Source organism: Vicia villosa, linkage group LG3, assembly GCF_029867415.1.
Source record: "Vicia villosa cultivar HV-30 ecotype Madison, WI linkage group LG3, Vvil1.0, whole genome shotgun sequence".
Taxonomy (NCBI): Eukaryota; Viridiplantae; Streptophyta; class Magnoliopsida; order Fabales; family Fabaceae; genus Vicia; species Vicia villosa.
In genome coordinates, this window is record NC_081182.1 from 218,481,658 (window position 1) to 218,502,978 (window position 21,321).

General features: G+C 30.4%; 1 protein-coding gene and 3 long non-coding RNA genes across 6 annotated transcripts; 3 read left to right on the top strand and 1 right to left on the bottom strand.

The window, feature by feature from the left end:
* Positions 1–3,812: 3,812 nt before the first annotated feature.
* On the top strand, positions 3,813–4,596 carry LOC131657429 (uncharacterized). Its single transcript, XR_009300657.1, has 3 exons — positions 3,813–4,091; positions 4,190–4,247; positions 4,416–4,596. It is a non-coding gene; the product is annotated as an uncharacterized LOC131657429 (long non-coding RNA).
* Positions 4,597–4,608: 12 nt separating this feature from the next.
* On the top strand, positions 4,609–6,204 carry LOC131657430 (uncharacterized). Of its 3 annotated transcripts, none has more exons than XR_009300660.1 (4): positions 4,609–4,678; positions 4,818–4,865; positions 4,955–5,277; positions 5,420–6,204. It is a non-coding gene; the product is annotated as an uncharacterized LOC131657430 (long non-coding RNA). The 3 variants fall into 3 exon arrangements; XR_009300659.1 differs by having other exon boundaries at positions 4,614–4,678; positions 4,942–5,277; XR_009300658.1 differs by having other exon boundaries at positions 4,615–4,865.
* A 347-nt stretch (positions 6,205–6,551) lies between these two features.
* Positions 6,552–8,573, top strand: LOC131657431 (uncharacterized). Its single transcript, XR_009300661.1, has 3 exons — positions 6,552–7,294; positions 8,032–8,121; positions 8,274–8,573. It is a non-coding gene; the product is annotated as an uncharacterized LOC131657431 (long non-coding RNA).
* Positions 8,574–16,423: 7,850 nt separating this feature from the next.
* Positions 16,424–21,113, bottom strand: LOC131659972 (uncharacterized). Its single transcript, XM_058929078.1, has 5 exons — positions 21,038–21,113; positions 18,047–18,265; positions 17,874–17,963; positions 17,107–17,790; positions 16,424–17,001 (listed from the first exon to the last, which is right to left on the bottom strand). The coding sequence occupies exons 1-5, from the start codon at positions 21,111–21,113 to the stop codon at positions 16,424–16,426; spliced, it is 1,647 nt and encodes a 548-aa protein (XP_058785061.1).
* Positions 21,114–21,321: the final 208 nt, after the last annotated feature.

A 21,321-nucleotide genomic window follows, 5' to 3' on the forward strand; every position in this document is an offset into this window, starting at 1 on the left:
AGTCTCTCTTTACTTAACAAAGTCCCCTAAAAATGTTTTTAAGGCCTAGAAAGTTGATTAAGGGACAATGTGCTTGATCAGGAGATCTTTTCAAGTTATCTAATCGATTACATTATATACTTAATCGAATAGATGATGCCCAATCGAGTCCATAAATAATTGGTAACCACTCTTAATGATTATTAACAACTCTATAACAAAATATTCCTTTTGGGGCCATAATAATTGATTATTTGATGTACCTAATCGATTAGCCTAGTCAATTAGGCCATCAATTTGGCCCATGAATATTTGTTTCCTATTTGAACCAAATTTTTTCCTATACAAAATGAGGTCTCTCCACACTTCATTTCACACCATAACTCGGATTTTTCCTAATTTTTTACAATTTATCTCTATCGATAAATATTTTCTTTCACCAAAGTTGCTTTAGTGTCTTGTGAGAAAAGAGTTGTTCTAGTGGCACACCATTGTTTTAACTTCAAGAGTTCAAGTATCCTTATTGTATATAATTGCAACTTTTTTGAGCTCATAAAGTCTAACACATATGTAAAGTTACATATGTGACCAATGAGAGATTGTTAGAGTTTTGGATCATAAATGTAACATTTAAGGTGTTACGATTATTGTTTAACTAGTCAAGATTTAAAGTGGTTTAACTAATATTAAGTCTGGTCCTAAAAACATAAATGTCATAAAAGTAAGGTTATTGTGCATATACCATAAGTCAATATCTAATTAGATGAGGAGCCACATTAGAATATTGAAAACTAATAAATAACCTTAAAGTTATTTATATGTGTTTATGATCCTCACTTGTAGAGTAATCGAAAAACACAATTTATTAGGATTCTCTCTTCATCCCCATCAAAAGAGATTCAAGAAACTCTAAGGAACTCTACAAATCAAAAGATCGCATACTTGTGAACCTTCAGCGATTCCAACGGTAAACTCCGGTACGCTTCTACTTTCATACTCATCTTGTATTCAATATAGATTCATAGGATATGAACTCATAGGGATTAGTTCAAGATTTCGTTCTTGATCTCTATATCGCATAGTTGTGAACCTTCAGCGATTCTAACGGCAAACTCCGATACGCTTCTACTTTCATACTTATCTGGTATTCAATATAGATTAATAGGATATGAAATCGTAGGGATTAGTTCAGGATTCCGTTCTTGATCTCTATATAGATAGAGATACATAATGTAATGAATAGATTTAACAATTTCCCCTTTCAATATTTTTTCTTTCTTAAGGGGTCTAGCTAAGATTAGGAGTAGTCTTATCAAGATCTGACAATTTGTGGTGTTGACTATTTTGAAATTCCTGAGCAACTACATCTTTTTAAGTATACCGATAGACGAGAAGAATATAAAAGATAGGAGCATCTCTCTCCTAGAAATGGTATTTTGATAGATCACCAAGTTATTCATGTTCTTTCTCTAACTGGCTTACGAATTATATTCTTTATCTCACCAAATAGCAGTTCAAATGGAAATAATTATTTTGGATAAATATAAATAATGACAAAAATTTATCATTAATAAGATAATAAACAACAAGATAAATTTTTAAACTACAAAATCATTATGCTGAAAATGTCTAACTGTTGGATGAAAGACATCTCTTATAGTACTAATGGTTTTTAATTTCAATTGTATTAATTAAGCTTTTAACTTACATTTTTTTAATTACTCTAGAACTTAATTGAAATACATTGATTGGATAAAAAAGTTTTACAAATCAATTAATCACAATCGTTAATAAGTTAAAAATATTTAATTTTTATTTTAATTTTTTTAGTAAATACAAGTGAATGATTATGATGTAGTGATAATGGGCTTTGGCTAATATGCATAAGGATTTTCCTTATGCACCATGCATAAGCCTACATAAGTCCTTGGATCATGTTTTTAATTCAGTATTGAGTATTGAGTATTGAGTATTGAGTGGTGAGTATTGAGTATTGAGTAATAATAATTGATGTCTAAAATTTGATCCAATGATCAAAGGGTCCATAATAATCTATGCACGGTGCATAGATTTTTATCTATGCACGGTAACTGCACCCGTGATAATGTATATTTTTTTACACTGAGTTTATTGCAATTAAACTCCATAGTTAAAGATATTATTGATTCCTTATTTTAATAACACAACTAGTATCGCAAATGTATTTGTCTAATTATTTGTAACAACAACATTTATCTCCAATAGCTATATCAAGACACGCCCCACCTAATTTAAATCCAGCCTTCTTACAGTCATTACTGCAGTTTGGAGTACAATCCTCAAAACAACATATGTTTGGTTTACCTGGCACCCCTATAAAACAGGATGTTTTGTCAAGCTCAGCTGTTGGAGTCTTCAAACCAGTCACCAATCCTAAATTAAAATAATACATAATCATAATTTTTTATTAAAAATTCATTAAAAAAATTAAATTATGATAATTATGTTCAACTTAATAATATATATTTTTCGTGCTAAACTTAATAATATATTGATTTTGAGTTTTGTCTATTGAACTATGATTTGCAGACAATATAATCGCTATCAATCTAAGAAATAGTAACTTTATTGTTGAATATGTAGTATATGAATATTAACATAACAAAGCATAATAAGTTTTCAATTATAATTATAGTAAGTTGTTTATGAAATATAAAACTTAGGAATAGTAAAAGCAAAAATTTTCTCCATACCTGAAACTAAAACCAAAGCTATGCATGAAACTCCTAAAATATAATATTGATAGTTGTTAAAAGCCATTTTTATTGAATTTAACCTTATATTTTATATATTGTGTAATATTATATGAGAGCAACATCACTCCCCCCTGTTATATAGACTTGAAAAGAGTAGTGTTTTGCATAGATTTATTATTTAAATTTAATAAAATTTATTAAAATATTATTTATTTATGGCGTTATATATATATATATATATATATATATATATATATATATATATATATATATATATATATATATATATATATATATATATATATATATATATATATATATATATATATTATAAATACTAAATATTATAACATCAAGTCCTTATAATAAATATAGATATTATCTATGGCATTATTTATCTGTGACGTTATTAAAATATTATAACATCAAGTCCTTGTAATAAATACTAAATATTATTTAAGGCGTTATTTATAAAGAAAATACTTTTTTTAGATTTATTCAATATATAATGTATCTGATTTGTATTTTATAAAATTTATTTTTTAGATTTATTAAATATGTAATGTATGAAAAGAACTTGAGAAAATATTAATGTTGTAATTATATGTACGAAAATGTTTTAAATAGATACTAAATGTAAAAGTTTTAATAAATATTTTGAATAGCACTAATATAAAAAGCACAATATAATTTTAAAATTTACACCTGATTTACTAAAAACGGGTGTAAATAAGTAATACGGTGGCAATTTTGTAAATAAAATATCATTTTTAGGATTAACATGTGACAATTTACACCCTATATTTTAAAAAAAAGGTGTAAATTAAAAATATTATTATAATCAAATCTCAATTACTCCCGTTAAATTTAAAACGGGTGTAAATCTAATTAGCTTAAAATAATTATTTAATTTCATAACTCACAATATTAATTTAAACACATTTACAAATCACTTTCTATTTAATTAAAAGTCTAAATTTTATAATCTACTTTATTAATTTTAGAACCTAATAACATTAAAGATTAAAGAGTAAAGACATTAACAAATTCAAAACACAATCTGATGCACCTTTCTCTTCCAAACCCATTTCTCAATCGCATGTACCTTTAGAAACCCATCTATCATTGCCTGCAAGAGTGCAATCTCGTCGGAAACTTCTGGTCGTAAAAACATGATTCCTTCATTTCTCTACAGTTCTTCACCTAAAACCCTATCGATTATTCATTAGATCATCAACTCCGGCCCCACTCCTTCTGCCGCAACGCTGTCTTCATTGACCGGAACTAGATATATCAGTTGCGTTTCGAAACTTCTCCTAAGGAATCCGGTAAAATCGAGATTTACTTTGGATTTATCATAGCTCATGTTGCTGCTAGGTAAATCGTTGAACCTATTTCATTTTTTGGATAAATCATTTTCGAATTGTTGAATTGCCTTGGAGTTTTCGATAACAGAGCTCTGCTATTAAGTTCAGGGGAATTGGTGCTGACATAAATTTCAATCTGAATGATTTTGAGGATGATCTTAAACAGGTTAGCGAATTATCAAGTATTTGATGAATTTAAAACTAGATAGATCAGATTGTTTGATGAAATTTTTCTGATAGAGCTAAAATCTAAAATCTAAAACTAGATAGATCAGGGGCTTTGAAGCTTCTTAATCTTAAGAATGTTCATTCACTGTTTGATGAATTGATTCAGAGAGCTTCTGATTGTGTTTTTGTCTCCGACTGGGACATCTACTGCCGCTTCAAATTCAAGGAAAGTTGCTAATGGTTCTGCTTCGACGGTTTCAACGAATTACTCAAAGATTTTTACTTTGGGTTTTGGTTCTCGAGGTGGTCTTTACTCTTTTTTTTTGTGTGATTTCGCAGACCGTGTATAAAGGTAGAAAGAAGAAGACAATTGAGTATTTCGCGATTAAAAGTGTCGGTAAATCTCAGAAAAACAAGGTTCTTCCAGAAGTGAGTTATTATTATTCCTGTTAGTTAATTATTAATAGCATTCATGTAATTTCTTTAGTTTTCTATCAGATGTTAAGTTGTATTGTGTTGTTGATTGCAAAAACTCGCGAATTACGCTTTTTATTCTTCTGCAAGTTAGGATTCTTCACACTTTGGATCACCAAAATTTGCTCAATTTTTATTCATGGTGAGGACATTAAATTCTATTCAAATTGTTTAATGTGAATGTGATGATTAAAAAATTTGTTACTTACTAAAATAAGGAGGATCGTGCAGCTAGAGTGATGGTTCCTAGGAATCATATGCACTATGTGGAAAACGGTAACTCTTCATTGCATCACAAAGGTATGAGCATGTAGAAAGCTAGCATGGGGTGAAACAGGATGAGAGTCTCAATAATTCAAACTGTGGTGAAGTCGTGCAGACTGCCTCAACTCCTACAACTGCCAATTACTCTCTAGAAAAAGTAGAAACATGATTTGATTTTTATCCTTGTTTATAATGATTGGTTTGTATGAAATTTGTGCAGAGAAAGAGTGTTTGTGCCGACTGTCGCACTTGAGTTAGATTTTTTCTGTGCAACTGGAGTCACTTTTGAGGTAAGAACACAATTTTCAGCTTGCTTATAAACTGCATTGCAAATACGGTTACACTGATCTTTGGTATTTATGACAAATGAGGCTTATGTTGTGGCCGAAATTTCAATTTTGAACTTTGACAATCTTCGTATGGGGGTTGCAGAACACAGTGGTTGCATCAGCAGGTGGCAAAGGAATGCAGGTTGCTGAAGGTTTAGATGATTTGAAGATAGTACTGCTTATTGAGTTCATAGTTTTTACCTCTGTCTTATATATGTTGGTCCATTGTTGATTCATAGTTTTATTGAGTTCACATCAAGGAAAGATAGTACTACTGGTGAAGGTATTGTTTTGATATTGATCCTTTTTGTAGCAAAATCAACTGAAGTGCTTAGTGCCCATCAATACAACTTCCAATTTCAGAAACTCGGTATGCTTATTCGCTCAAGCATAATCACTTCGGTTTACAAAAAGGGTTTAAGATTGTCGAGTTCTTCAAGACAAACTCATGGAACAGGACAGATTGTGAATCATATGGCTGTTGATGCTCAACAACTCTATATGATGATGCAGTTACATCCTATATGGTTGATGCCATTGCAAGTTACTGCTGCACTGGTTCTTATATATAGCTATATTGGTGTATCTACTGTTGCAGCATTTCTTGGATCTGCGGTAGTATTTTTCTTCACGACATATTAAACTAAGAGTAGTAATGGTTTCTAGTTTCAGATAATGACGAGCCGCGATTTGAGACTGAAGGCAACAAATAAATTGCTTAACAATATGCGTGTGATTAAGATTCAAGCGTGGGAAGAGTATTTTGTTAACAAAATTCGACAATTTCGTGAAGCGGAGCATGGATGGATTGTGAAATTCTTGTACTGCTGTTAACTATGGAGTATTGTATGCGGTTGTAGGAACTGTTGGTTGAGGCAAGTCTTCATTATTGGCTTCTTTGTTGGGTGAAATGTTCAAGATCTCAGGAAAGGTACACATGCTTGCTTTGGACTCATCTAGTTTCTTTATTTTGTTGCACTTCAAGTTATTTGCTTCTACTGCCTTGCGCTTTTCTAGTGATCATCGGATTATAGCCTCAACCCTGTTATTATTAAATGAGACATGAATTGATGTTTATTATATATGTTTGTTTTTATTAGTTTGTATATAGCATCTACTGCCTTGGGCTTTTCTAGTGATCATCGGATTATAGCCTCAACCCTGTTATTATTAGAACTGTTTTAGGTGAGTCTGGTAACCGGAGTGATTTCTTTTCTTGTCGATAAACCAGTCGCAGAAAGCTGCTATCTGTTTTTGCTTAATTCGGAGCTTATCGGAGTTAGAGTGTTTGCCGGAGGAGAAAACGACGTCGTGTTTAGTTGACGGAGGAGTAGACGACGAAAGTTGGTTACCGGTTTGAAGGTCGCTTTCAGTTACAGATTTGATTGAATTGACGATTTTGTCCTTTTCGTGATCTAATAGCTTTTTAGATGATTCATCGAATCCTCGCTCTGGAAAATGATGCGGGAAAATGTAAGTTGCTCTATGAGGCATTTTCAGTCACGAGGCTCTTGTGCTAAGCAGTCACGTGCAAAGAAATAAACGGTGAACTGCTTGCTTTTCCGTGTTGGCCGTTACAGACACCGTTAATCTTTCTTCTTCGTCTTTCTTTCGTCGGTGCAAATTGTTGATCTAATTATGAATTGATGATGTAGTTGGAAATTGCATTCTGCTATGTGTTTCTGAAGAAATGAGTAACTTAGAAAACAAAATGATTCTGCACCTGGAATGAAGTACGCGTGGATGCAATGTTCATATAGTAGGATTTGGTTTTCTGTTAGAGGAAGTGTGATGGTGATGGAGATGGGGTTGGTTGTGAGGTTGTGCAATGCAAGCTGCTAAGTTGAGGTTGGAGTATTGTGGAAAAGGCAATAGGTGGTGATGGAAAATAATATACAGTCGGTATGGTAAAGAGAACTGGTGTCACGTGCAATCCCTTGCTATTGGGGCAACACGTCACATTCTTACATTCCTAATGGTTAGTTCAATTCTTTTATGGATCCCTCTTAATTAACAATAGTAAATTTGTATACATATAGTTTCTTTTAATATTAATTCCATCATATTATCATCATTCATGTTTTATCTAATGTATGTGTCTTTCAATGATTTGAAGATCGTCTCTAACTATTTGTGAAATCAATTAAAAATATGATTAATTTCATATTAATTTTAATAAAATTTAGTCAAAGCCCAAAATGTTGAAATATTCAAAATAATACTGCAAACGGCAGTTCCAAAGCTTTAAAAGATATCATCACATATATAGCAATATATAACATGCATCATCTATAATAATTATATTTATATTAATATAACACTTACACATATAATAATTATATTTAATTTACTTATTTTTTTAAAATTATTATCGGTATCGAGATGTCGAGCTATACCGTTCTTTCATGAAAAATGAAATATGGCTTTTGAAGATGCAAAATCTTAGTTGGATTATATCAGTGTTCTATTTTGCGGTTTGATTTGCCTGAGCTAGGACTGCAATATTAGTAGTTACAGCCTGAGGAGATTTAATATTTTGCAAGATCTTTATTTTTTCCATGACTATATTGAGGCCAAGCTATTTTGTTAAGAGTTTGAATACTCTTGACCTTGATGTAGCTGATAAGTATTACCATTAATGGTAAGTGTATCCTTGCATTGGTAATACTGGTCATGATCATTTTATTAACCATACGAGTTTCTATTGTATATTAGGCGTACTGTCGTGAGCATCCCAACGGTCCTTCTGCTCTTGCTGTCAAGGAAGCAACCTGGGGTCTTGCTTGCTATGCTGCAATTAGTCAGGTGAAAAAATCACTCAAGTTATATAAATTCTTTCTTTTAATTCATAGTTATTAGTATCACATCATATATTTTTGCCACAATTTCGGAAGTGTTCGTCAAAGTTCAAATAACTGGTTAACAATAAATGTGATTTTCATATTGGCATGAAACAGATGGATTACATCATGGGTCAAAATCCAATGAACATGAGTTACATAGTTGGATATGGGAAGAAGTTTCCAACTCATATTCGTCAGAGGTGCATCAATTCCAAATAATCACAAAAATTACTCATGCACTGGTCGTTGGAAGTGGCGCGACACCCCTAACAGAAATCGGTTGGATTCAATTGGACTAGAGAACACCGAAGCTAACCGTCAAGCATGGCGTAAAATTATATATGAAGAAAGTGTTATGACTTGGTTAAAATATAATTTTTATGTGTATGATTTTATAGTACTTGAAATATTATGAATGCACATGATTTTGTATACTTTTTGGTTAATATTAAAAATATTTTGACTTAGTTAAAATATGATTTTTATGTGTATGATTTTATAGTATTTGCAATATTATGATTGAAAATGCAATATAACTAAATGGTGTATATGAAATAGGGTGTAAATAGATTTAAATATAATATAATTATTCATTCATAAATGACGTATTTACACCCGATTTTTATTAAAATAGGGTGTAATTAAGAATGCATCTACACCTGATTTTAATTAAAACAGGGTGTAATTAAAACGTAATTACGCCCAATTACACCCGATTTTTATTAAAATAGGGTGTAATTAAAACGTAATTATGCCCAATTACATCCAATTTTTATTAAAATAGGGTGTAATTAAAACGTAATTATGCCCAATTACATCCAATTTTTACTAAAACAGGGTGTAATTAAAAACGTAATTATGCTCAATTACACCCGATTTTTATTAAAACAGGGTGTAATTAAAAACGTAATTACGTCCAATTACACCCGATTTTTATTAAAACAGGGTGTAATTAAAAACGTAATTACACCCGATTTTTATTAAAATAGAGTGTAATTAAAAACGTAATTACGCCCAATTACACCCGATTTTTGTTAAAATAGGGTGTAACGTAGAACATATTTACACCCGATATTCTTAAAATAGGGAGTAATTACGAACGTATTTACACCCGTTTTAAACGGGTTTTAAACGGGTGTAAATGCGTTACATTTCTCACCTTGTGGATATACACCCGATTTTTATTAAAAATAATGGGTGTAATTTTAATAAAAAACGGGTGTAAATTAACATTTTTGTACTAGTGTAGTCAGCAAACTTATAATTTTATTAAAATTTCAAATAATTAATAATAGACATGATTTTTTTAAATAACAAATAATAATATAGTTAAATGAAGGAGGCACATTATCTTCAAATTATTATCAAAGTACAAACAAAAAAATCCACTTAATTATAAAAAATTCCCAAAAAGTAATAAAAGAGGAAAAAAAATACATCTTAATCTTATTTTTAATCTTAATCTTATCTTAATTTTAATCTTATCCTAATATTTGTTGAGATTGTAATTCCTTGTGTTGAAGTAGGTAGTTCGACAAAAAGAAGGTTGCCGACAATAAAAAGGTTTTATCGAAATAGTCTACCCTAGTGTGTGTCAAAATATCGAAAGAGTGTTGCCTCGATAGATATTTGGATTTAGGCCTAATTTTATAGTGTTAGCAAAATTAGGTATTTTTACCTTTTATGTTTTGGGCTTTGCCTTAAGGAGAAAGCAACCTAAAACTATAAATAGAGGGAGTAACCCCTATTTTATGTACACTTGTATTCACAGAATTTTGCATTTACAAAGTGAATAAGATTTTCCATAATTTATGGTGAGAGAGAAACTCTGAAGAAAATATTAGTCTTCCTCCTCTTATTTTTTCAAACCCTAATTCACCTTTCTTTCAAAATTTTATTTCTTGTTTCTTTCATTGTCATTGTGTAGTGATAAGGAATTACTCAATTATGAAGGGTCAGAATTATGAGAATTGGTGCAAGCAGATGAAGATAGTTTTTTTGTTATCAAGATCTTTGAGATCTTGTGAAAGAAGGAGTAACACTGCATGCAGAAAACACAACGCATGAAGAAAAAGCTGAACACAAAGAATTGAAGAAGAAGAATTATAAAACACTCTTTATAATTCATCAATATGTTGAACTAGATAATTTTGAGAAGCTGAATGATGTTGAATCAGCGAAAGAAGCCTGAGAAATTATCGAAAAGTCTTTTGGAGGCGCAAAAAGGTGAAAGAGCTGAGATTACAAACTCACAAAATAACGTATGGATTGATTCAGATGGAAAAAGTGAAAGCATAACTGATTTCTTCACTAGGGTTATGGAATTGGTGAATCAAATCAAGGTATCTGAAAATGTGTTGGCATCAAGATCAGTTGTGGAAAAGATCTTGAGGTCATTGGCACCAAAGTTCGACCACGTGGTGGTAGCCATAGAAGAGTCAAAAGATTTGTCAATATTGACAAAGGAAGAGCTTCAAGGGACGCTTGGATCTCATGAACAAAGAATGGCTGAAAGATTTGCACGGAAGTCGAAGAGTGATGCGACTCTGTAGGCTCAATCAACAAAAGAAAAGAAAGGCAAAGGAAATTGGAATGAGAACAAAGGTGTAGGAGGCTACAACAATTCGACTAGTTGAAATCAGCAAAAAGGAATTCGGTTGAATTAGAGAAAGCCCTCGTATCATAGCAACCAAAGAGGTGGTGTTGTAGGTAGATGAATGGGTGGTGGTCGAAAACTTGAATCAAAGTCACATTTAGTGTTTCAATTTTTAGAAGTATGGTCATTATGTTAGTGATTGTCTAGAAAAACAAAAGAATCAAGAAAGTGATGCAAAGTATACAAACCATGAAGAAAGAGATGATGTTGATTATGGATGTCAACGGGGAAAGGAATGTTTGGAGGATGCATCCCCGCTCTCCGCACCACCCTCTGATTTTTCCCCTGTACCCAGCCCAAATCCCTGCCACGGGGGAATATTCCCCCATCCCCATAGAGATCCATATATATCAAATCTTAAAAAATTTCTTTACTTTTTGATCAAAACTGTAACACTAATATTTTCTTTTTTTTTCTTTTTTAGAATTAAAAAAATACAAAAGCACTGACTGTTTCTATTTTTTTAATAAAAAATAAAATAAATATTCAATCGAACTTGTTGCTACAATGCATGCCCTTGTACAACCATGATGTAATGTCACAGTATATAAGAAAAAACAACAATAACCCCTTAGGAGATGATGAATGACGAGACAGAGAGTTGAGAAAATAAAAGGAGGATATGAAATGTACATTGTATGTATTGGATGCACTTTTCTAGGGTTTGGTAATTAGAGTAGTGAAATAATACATTATACAATAAAACAAAACAAAAATGATCCATCCACTAATAACTCTTCATTTTCTAATACATTAATATATTTTTTTATTAAAAAAACATGTTAAATGATATATATGATTATATATTAAGTAATATATAAAATATAAAATTTAAATAATATGTTCGGGGTCAAAGAATCCGCGGGGCGGAGGATAATTTTCCAATCTCCGCCACAAAGTGACATCGGGGGAACTTTTCCCTCCATCCTCGTCCCCACGGAGGAAAAAATCCCCAACTTCGGAACTCCGAACAGATAACTCCCACGGGGATCCTTGTTAACAGATGCAAATTGACATCCCTAATGTTGATGGTCACAACAAGAGACGAAGAGAGATTCAACGACCAATGATACTTGGAATCAGGATCCTTATCACACATGTCTGGAAGAAAAGATTGGTTTCTCAACATAAAGCCCTCTATGAAGAACACGGTGAAATTTGCAAATGACAATACTCTAGCAGCTGATTGTATTGGTGATATTCTGATTATGGGGAAAGATGACAAAAGGTTAGTAATTTCCAAAGTGTTGTACATACCAGGCATGAAGTGCAATTTTCTTAGCATAGGGAAAATGGTCGAAAATAACTACAATGTGTCGATTGAAGACAAGATGATGAGAGCTGTCACTCATGTGGAAGGTTAATCTTGAAGGCTCATATGTCTTAGAATAGAACTTTCAAAATTGAACTTAATGTGATGGAGAAGAAGTGCCTTGCAACTGCACCTAGCAGAGATGAATAGATATGGCGCTATCGATTTAGCCATCTCAACTTTAAAGACATAAGAGATTTCAAAAGAAGAAATATGGTTTCAAGATTACCATAAATCAACATTCTAAACAAAGTATGTGAGGAATGTGTGCACGCGAACTAACACAAGAACAACTTCAACAAGGATGCAGGAAGCTAGTCGAAGGCAATTCTTGAAGTCATATTGTCATACCCCAAAATTTGCCCATCTCATTTCATCTTCAAGGGCTCAAGGCTCAATGGTTAAACTCAAGTCACTATCTCCTAATCAAAAGGTCCCCAAGTTAGGGTTTTGGATTTTCTAAGGAGAAAAGATGTATCAAGGGTTCCAATGGATTTCATATGGTTTATTAGGGTTCAAAGTATCTCCATGTCAAAAGTCAAGCTTCAATTCCAAGGATTTGCTCATTCAAATGCTCAAATGATCCACAGTCGACTATGTTGACCTAAAAGTCAACTATAGTCAAGATAGAGTCAAACTTCAAGACTTTTGGTCAACATCAAATATTTGAGGTTATATTCATCATTTGATCAAAGGTTGATCATGATTCATTAATAAAAACTCAGAAATGAAATTTTAAATGTATGAAATTTTTGACTTTATCTTTCTTAATGATATATTATATAGGAGATTTGGTCAATTAGAATTATTATTATTTTTTTTTAAGTTGAATCACATATTTTGTCGGAGGATAAAGATTGGTTGAGTCACCATTAATTATATAATAGAATTTTTAATTGCCAAAAAATAACTTTTATTTAGATGAGTGAGCAATATTATTATAGAGATTATCTATTATATGAAAGAACATAATTATTACTTTTGTTGTTGTTCTTTTGTATAACATTATTTTTACAATATTATATATATTATTTCGTATAACTTTATATATATATATATATATATATATATATATATATATATATATATATATATATATATATATATATATATATATACACACATAAAACAGTATAATAAAATTTAATTGTTTTGACAATTATTTACATCATTAAAAACTAAATTTTATATAAAATATACAATTTTGATATTTTTCCTATTAGATCAAGGTTGTAAGTAAAATATTTCACTTTAAATTTAAAAAATAAAAAAAATTGAATCAATTGATCTCAATATTTTAGTGTATCTAACATTCTATTTTTCTTTGTATAGAATGTTTAAACTCTTCAATGCTAAAATATTATTTGAAACTTTCGGTTAGTACTATATTTTATTATTTTCATTAATAATTTTTTACTCAATAGTTAAATTTTATAATTTCAAATACTATTAAAACACTAAACACTTTTTACTCTAACTTCTTACCCAAAAGATAAACTACGTTTCAAGAAGTAATTTTTTAATCCTTTTTGGTATTTGGTTTGTGAATATTGATTTAATCAAGATCTTTTCATCGGGATTATTCTGCTAAGAGGATAAAAATTTGAAAAAACCCTCTTAAAATCCCAACAAGAATACCTATCATGATAGTCCTAACATCGAGTTTTAGAAGCTCGAAATTTGGCTTTCCTTACCATGTTTGAGAAATAGTTCACACTGATAAGTCGAAGTATTGCCACTTTCATAAAAGTCACGACCATAACACTGATGATTGCATCCAATGGAAGAGTGCCATCGAGGGGCTAATTAAGAGTGGCCGACTCACTAACATTATGTAACTCTATCTTTAAGAGTGGCCGACTGACTGACATTATGCATCCATAATCAAACAATTTTCCCTTTTAAGATTTTTTTTCTTTCTTGAAGGGTCTAGTTAAGATTATGGATGATCTTATCATGATTTGACAATTCGTGATGTTGACTATTTAGAAATTCCTGAACGACAACATCTTTTTAGGTACACTGATAGACGAGAAGAAAATAGAAGATAAGAGCATCTCTTTATCTTAGAAATAATATTATAATAAATTATCAATTTATTCATATTCTTTCTCTAATCGTCTTACGTATTCTATTTTTTATCTCATCAAATAGCGGTTCGAATGGAAATATTTATTTTGGTTAAATATAAAAGATGACAAAAATTTGTCATTGATCCATAATTTCAATTGTATTAATTAAACCTTTAAATTACATTTCTTTAATTACTTAAAGATATTATTGATTCCTTATTTTAATAACACAATCATGTATTGCAAAAGTATTTGTCTAATTACTTATAACAACAACATTTTTTTCCAATAGCTATCTCATAACACACTCCACCTAATTTAAATCCAGCATTTATACAGTCTTGTTTGCAATTTGGAGAACAATCCTCAAAACAACACGAGTTTAACTTACCAGGCACCCCTATAAAACATGATGCTTTTCGAAGCTCAACGATTGGAGTCTTCAAACCAGTTACCAATCCTGAATAGAAATAATATAATCATAATTTTATTACTAGTAAACATAAAAAATATTAAATTTTCATACACAATGGTAAAAATTTAAGAGTCGAACTCCGATAATTACATTAAACATAAAATATTGATATTTTTTTTGTTGAACTATAATTTGCAGACTGTAATCACTATTTAATCGAAGAAACGTTCACTTTATTGTTGAATATATTAAATATTAATATAACAAAGGATGGTAAATTTTTAATAGGGCAATTTTTATGAGCTACAAAGCGTATTAGGGTACAAAATATCAAATTTATCATAGTTAATTCATAGTTAAATAGAACTTCATAAAATATTTATAACGTCTAAACTACGGTTAAATGTAGCATCTTTTTGCTTTTTTATGGTTAATCTACAATAATATATACACAGGACCTCTAAGAATCTTGAAACTAAGACTGATTTTCAAATATAAATATAGTAAATTGTTTATGGAATATACGACTCAGAGATATTAAAAGCAAATTTTTCTCCTTACCTGAAACTAAGACCAAAGCAATGCATGAAACTCCTAAAAGATAAAATTGATAGTTTTTAAAAGCCATTTTTGTTGAATTTTACCTTATATTTTATATTTTGTAATAGGTTTATATGAGTAAGATCACATCCATTTATATAGACTTGAAAAGTGCACTGTTTTGCATAAAATTCATTATTTAAACTTTATAAAAAATTATTTATTTGTAAGTTGTAATAAATACTCAATACTCTTTTTGATCTTATAGATATGAAAAAGTTTACAATTTAAATTTACTTAATATATAATGTATTTGATTTGTATTACATTGATTATTTAAATATCTAAAAAGCAATTTTTTTACATAAATAGAATCAGAAAAAGTATAAATGTAGTTATTTTTTGTATGAAAATGTTTTTGAATAGTCAACAAATCATATAATATTACTAAAATTTGAAATAATTAATAGTAGTCAAGTTTTTTTTTTTTTAAATAACAAATAATAATATATTAAAAAAGAGGTGAATATTCATCAAGATAAACACAGGAAGTGTAAAAAAAACAAGAAAAGACTCATAATTCCAAGATTATACTATCTAAAAGCGATAAATAATCATAATTCCAATATTTATTTTGTGCATATTTAAATTATAAAAAAATTCTTCTATCAAAAATGATATCTTTAAACTAATCAAAAGATAAGAAAAATAAATAATCATAATAATAAGTCCTTGCAGAACGATATTATACTAGATATGTAAAATGTGTTTCACAAATTCTAAGTTAAATTTGTGTTTGTTTAAAACTCTTTTTGTGACAATCTCAACATGTTTCTCTCTACATTATATGTTATTGGGTTAAATACGTTTTTAGTCCCTATAAATATGCAATCCTGCATTTTTAGTCTTTATAATTTTTTTTTCAATGAATGGTCCTTCTAATAACATGTAATTCAATTAACGATATACAATTTTTTTCAAAAGTTAAATTAAACAATACAGCTAACATGAGTAAAACTAATAATAAGCTTTACATTGCAATGCGCTACATTCAACGTATTTAAAAATATGTCTCATGTAAACCATGTTCGCATTTAACTCCATATTTGTAGCAAGCGTCGGTCCTATCAACGAATCACGTCTGCATGAACAAATAGGAAAAATTATATACTTCTTGAAATACATGGAAAATGTACATACTATATATTTTAATTCAAAATAGATTTTTAATTTGAATCGTAAAGTATAAGATATAAAGTTTACCAACTATCAAAGTGCTTGAAAGACTTCCTTGTACACAACATTAGTAGTAGTAGAACACGGTACATTCTCCTTGTCATGAATTAGGGTTTTTAGCTCACTTTTGCTCTTAACTCTTGAAATTGCAACATATAATTGACCATGGCTAAACACAGGAGTAGACAAATACAATCCAACACTATCAAGAGATTGACCTTGTGACTTATTAATTGTCATTGCATAGGAGACAATAATCGAAAATTGTCTTCTAATCAACTTGAATGGCCAAGGTGAATCAGAAGGTGACATAGACATTCGTGGAATGTAAAAAATATTACCTATGTTCTTTCCAGACATGATTTTTGACTCAATGACATGATTTTCAAATCTTGTAACAATTAATCTTATTCCGTTGCACAACCCATCGGCTTGGTCCAAATTTCTCATTAGCATAATAGGTGTACCAACCTTCAATTTGATCCTATGATTGGGAAGCCCTGACGTTCTTAATTTACTGAGAAATTCAGGAGTTAGAACTTCATATGCTTCAGTATAACTTGAATTTGTTCTATCAATGGAATCAAAACTCAAATACTCTTTCTCTTCTCCTAAAAAAAGTTTAAAAGCAAAACATAAATAAATTAGTAAAACTATGTTCTTAAATATATATATATTATGAATGTAATAATACAGTAAATATAACTGACATGTACCTGGTATCAAGTCTAATACATAATGATTGATTTTGTCCACAACTTCACTGGTTGAAGCAAGAATAACCTTTCCTTGTAAGAATTCAACATCTTGATATTTTTCAAACAAATTGGGATATTTGTTTTCAACAATTGCTCTTATAGGATCATCACAATTTGATATTAATAGCTCTGGAGGAATTTCAATATCAACCAAACCATCATTGGGTTCACAAATCTTACCATCACCCACATTTAAAATCCATTTTGAAAATTCCGCTAGTTCATTAGAACTTGTGTTGTCTCTTCCCTCTTGAAGTCTCATATTTTTTGATAGTGTTAAAACCTGGAAATAATCCCATACATAAGATGAACTAATTGATGCATGAACAATATCAGAACGCCCAACTCTTGGAACAACAGGAAGAATCTGTCTGAAATCTCCTCCAAATACAATAACTTTTCCACCAAAAATAGTATTCTTAACACCCTTTTTGCTCATTACATCTTTAAGGGTTTTATCCAATGCTTCGAAGCAGTTCTTGTGAGACATAGGTGCCTCATCCCATATTATCACATCTGTTGCTTCAAATAATTGAGAATGTTCAGTGTCTTTGTCGATGTTGCAAGTTGAGTTGTCAAGCGTTGACACAGGTATTTTGAACTTTGAGTGTGTTGTTCTTCCACCCGGCAATAATAACGAAGCTATCCCACTTGAAGCAAGAGTAAGAACAATTTTTTTTGAGAACGAAGTGCACTTGATAGTGTTCTCCACATGAAAGTTTTACCAGTCCCTCCGTAACCATGCAAGAAAAATACTCCTCCACTCTGTTTGTTAACAACATCCATGATTTTCTCAAATATCAAACGTTGTTCATCTATAAAATACAAACCAAGAATTATAAGTGCAAGGACAATAAAAATCATTTTTGTAATTCATAGTATAAAGAAAATAAATCACATGTAAGGGCATGAAAAAGTTCTTGGAATTTCTGTTTCTCGGTATCATCATTGTAATTAAGTTCGTCATAAATAAGCCTATTGCCAACATGTTTTGTGACGTATGAATCTGGATACGGCATACATTTAGATTCATGCAAACTTCTTCGATTCGATTGCATCATGTTCTCAATCTCAATTAGTGTGAGATTCTTTAACTCATTGTTCGATAGCTGCAATTCTGTTAAAAAAATTTCATTAGTTTTCTATATAATTACATATGTATGATGCAACTGTTGTCGTGATGTTGAAATACATTGAACATAAATCAAACAGTTTAATATTATACTAGATATGTAAAATGTGTTTCACAAATTCTAACTTAAATTTGTGTTTGTTTAAAACTCTTTTTGTGACAATCTCAACATGTTTCTCTCAACATTATAGGTTATTGGGTTAAATACGTTTTTAGTCCCTATAAATATGCGATCCTGCATTTTTAGTCTCTATAAAAATTTTCTTCAATGAATGGTCCTTCTAAAATTTTTATGCATGTAATTTCAGTCCCTCCTATTTTCTAAAATTTTAAAAACTGATTAATTACCCTTTAATTTTTAAATTTTTGAATAATTTTTTATATATATGTTTAGAATACTGTAAAATATTTATTTACCAAGTTTTAGAATTTTTAAAACGAGAAGAATTAAATATGAATTTTTCAAATTTTAAAAAATAATGATAAAAGTAATAAAAATCTCACCTTAGAAATTAAATTTTGAATTCTTTTTTTTTTCCAGAAACTTTTTAAAAAATTATGAATATGTCTGCAAAATAATCATTCTAAAATACACATGAGTTTGACAGAAATTACATGCATAAAAATTTTAGAAGGACCATTCATTGAAGGAAAATTTTATAGGGACTAAAAATGCATGATCGCATATTTATAGTGACTAAAAACATATTTAACTCTATGTTATTCAAGGTATAAAGTCATGAACATTTTTATTTCTATTTGTCATAATCATGTTTTATGGATTAATGCTTTTCCTTCAAGGAATTTGAGGATCGAGAATCCCCTAGAAAATGCCATTGTTCCCCGTTGCGATTATTAATGCCATCGATTAATGCCTCTAAAGCATCGTAAAGTTCACCAATTTTATTCAATAATCTTTGTTAAGGTGTAGAGAAATTTTTTATGATTGTATTTGAAATTGCATTGCATTAGGTATCATTTTATTTTGATGTTCTATCTAAATTTGATTAGTGTGTGTAGTTTTATTTATCACATATTTATAATTTGTTTGTAAGCTGATCATTTCATTTGTTTAGATATGTACCTTGCGACACCTTTACATTTAATTTATTGGATTTGGACCCATGATAATGTGTTTCTAACCATTGCAATTTGATATAAGTCAAAATATCAACTATAGCTTGAAACATAAGTTAGAATATTTAAATCAAGGTTTTGTGAAGCTTGATTTGAATAAAAAATGTTATAATTCAAATAAAGTTGATTATTCGAAGTTCAAAATTTGGCTCTGCCTCCCTGAATTTGAATTAGGAAAATGTGTGATTCTAATCACAATACTTATTGACTCGACTCACATTTTATTTGATTCAAATCAAAGTTTACTTTTTAAAAGAATGAACTGTTATTCGACTCATACTTTGTATGACTCAAATTACATACACAAACACGTGATTCAAATCAAAGTAATAAATTCTTCAATTTACTACCTTTGCCTAGCAAGTTTGTTGGATCAAGATCATTGAAGATCTTGGGTATTAGCATTTGAGTAATCAACATCAACAGAAGGGAATATCATTTTAGATTTGTGTTGGATAAAGCTTTGAGTTGTTAGTGTTCAGGTTGATGAAAATCTCCTCTTTCCTCCTCAGTTTTTCAAGGATGTTCAGACATCTTTCTCGTTTATCTCTTCTTTTACTTAAACAATGATTTTAATCTTTCACTAAACAAAACAAAAACAAGAAAACCGAAGTTTTCACCAGAGAAGATAGCAAAAACAAGAAAACAAAACAAAGACCTCTGGTTGGTCTTCTAGAGAAGATATCACAAATAAATTGCTTCCTTCTGATCTCTCATCAACAAACTTATTGTAAATGACTTTATGAGTGGGCTTGGGTCAAACCTCGAGTATCTTAGGCTAATTTAATAAGTCAATTGATATTACCCTCCACATATCATTGAATATGATATATCTTCAGGGGACACACCAGGAGTTTCCAAAAATACCATTAGCATGAAATTCCATGGCTTGAGCTATGAGATATGATTTTGCAAAGAGAGTTCCATGTCACTTGAATTCAAGCTATTTTCATGAAGAACTTTGAAGAATCAACTTGCAAGCTTATCCAAATCTTCAAGAATCAAGCCAAGACAGGTCTTCTAACTTTTTTAAGAGGACATAATCAGAATATTACACATTCTTTTGAGCTATTACCCAAGTGTTTCAAGCTTTGTCCAAAATCCATTCCATTTCAAGACTAAAGTGGTGACTTCCATTTTGAAAAAGAAGCTTTATACACTACGTCAACTCTCCTTGAGCCTCTCCCATGTCTCTTCTGCACCAAAAGCATTACAAACACAATAAGTAACATTCTAAGCTGCAGACCAATCTCTCCAATCATGCTTAAAGCATTGTACTTCACCATGGGAACCATAACTTTCTCATTTCTTCACAAACCAGCAAGATGGTACAAGTATCACATGGGAGCCCAAATGGACGAGAATTTTTCCCTCCACAAACCATAATTCATGCCTATAAATAGAGGGCCTCACTCCCTAGGTCAAACACACAAGAAATCCCAAAGTCATTCTTCATTCAAAAGTCTATTTTTTGTGTCATTTGCATTTTCATAGCAATTTTGAGTTAGAGAAATTCAGGGTAGAAACCAACCTTTCTAACACCCTCTATACACTATATAGAAGATGTTGATCATTTCCAAACACTTCCCAAAAACCTCAAACTCAGAATCACCTTCATACCTCTATTAAAGCTTCCAAACTTCATTCCATAAGCACATTGCTCAAACAAATCATCCAAACACCTTCCATATATCATATAGAAGCTGTTCAGATCATTCACTAACCACTGTAACACTTGGAAGCCATTGTTGCACTTTGAATTTCTCCATTTTGTAGGTACAGTCGATCTTCATGTTCTAGAGGTCTTGAGGAGCAATTAAGCATTCATTTAGCTTCCCTATAATACAAGGAAGCTATCCAGGTCAAAAAAGGAGTTCTGTAACACCTCCAGGTTTGGGTAGACC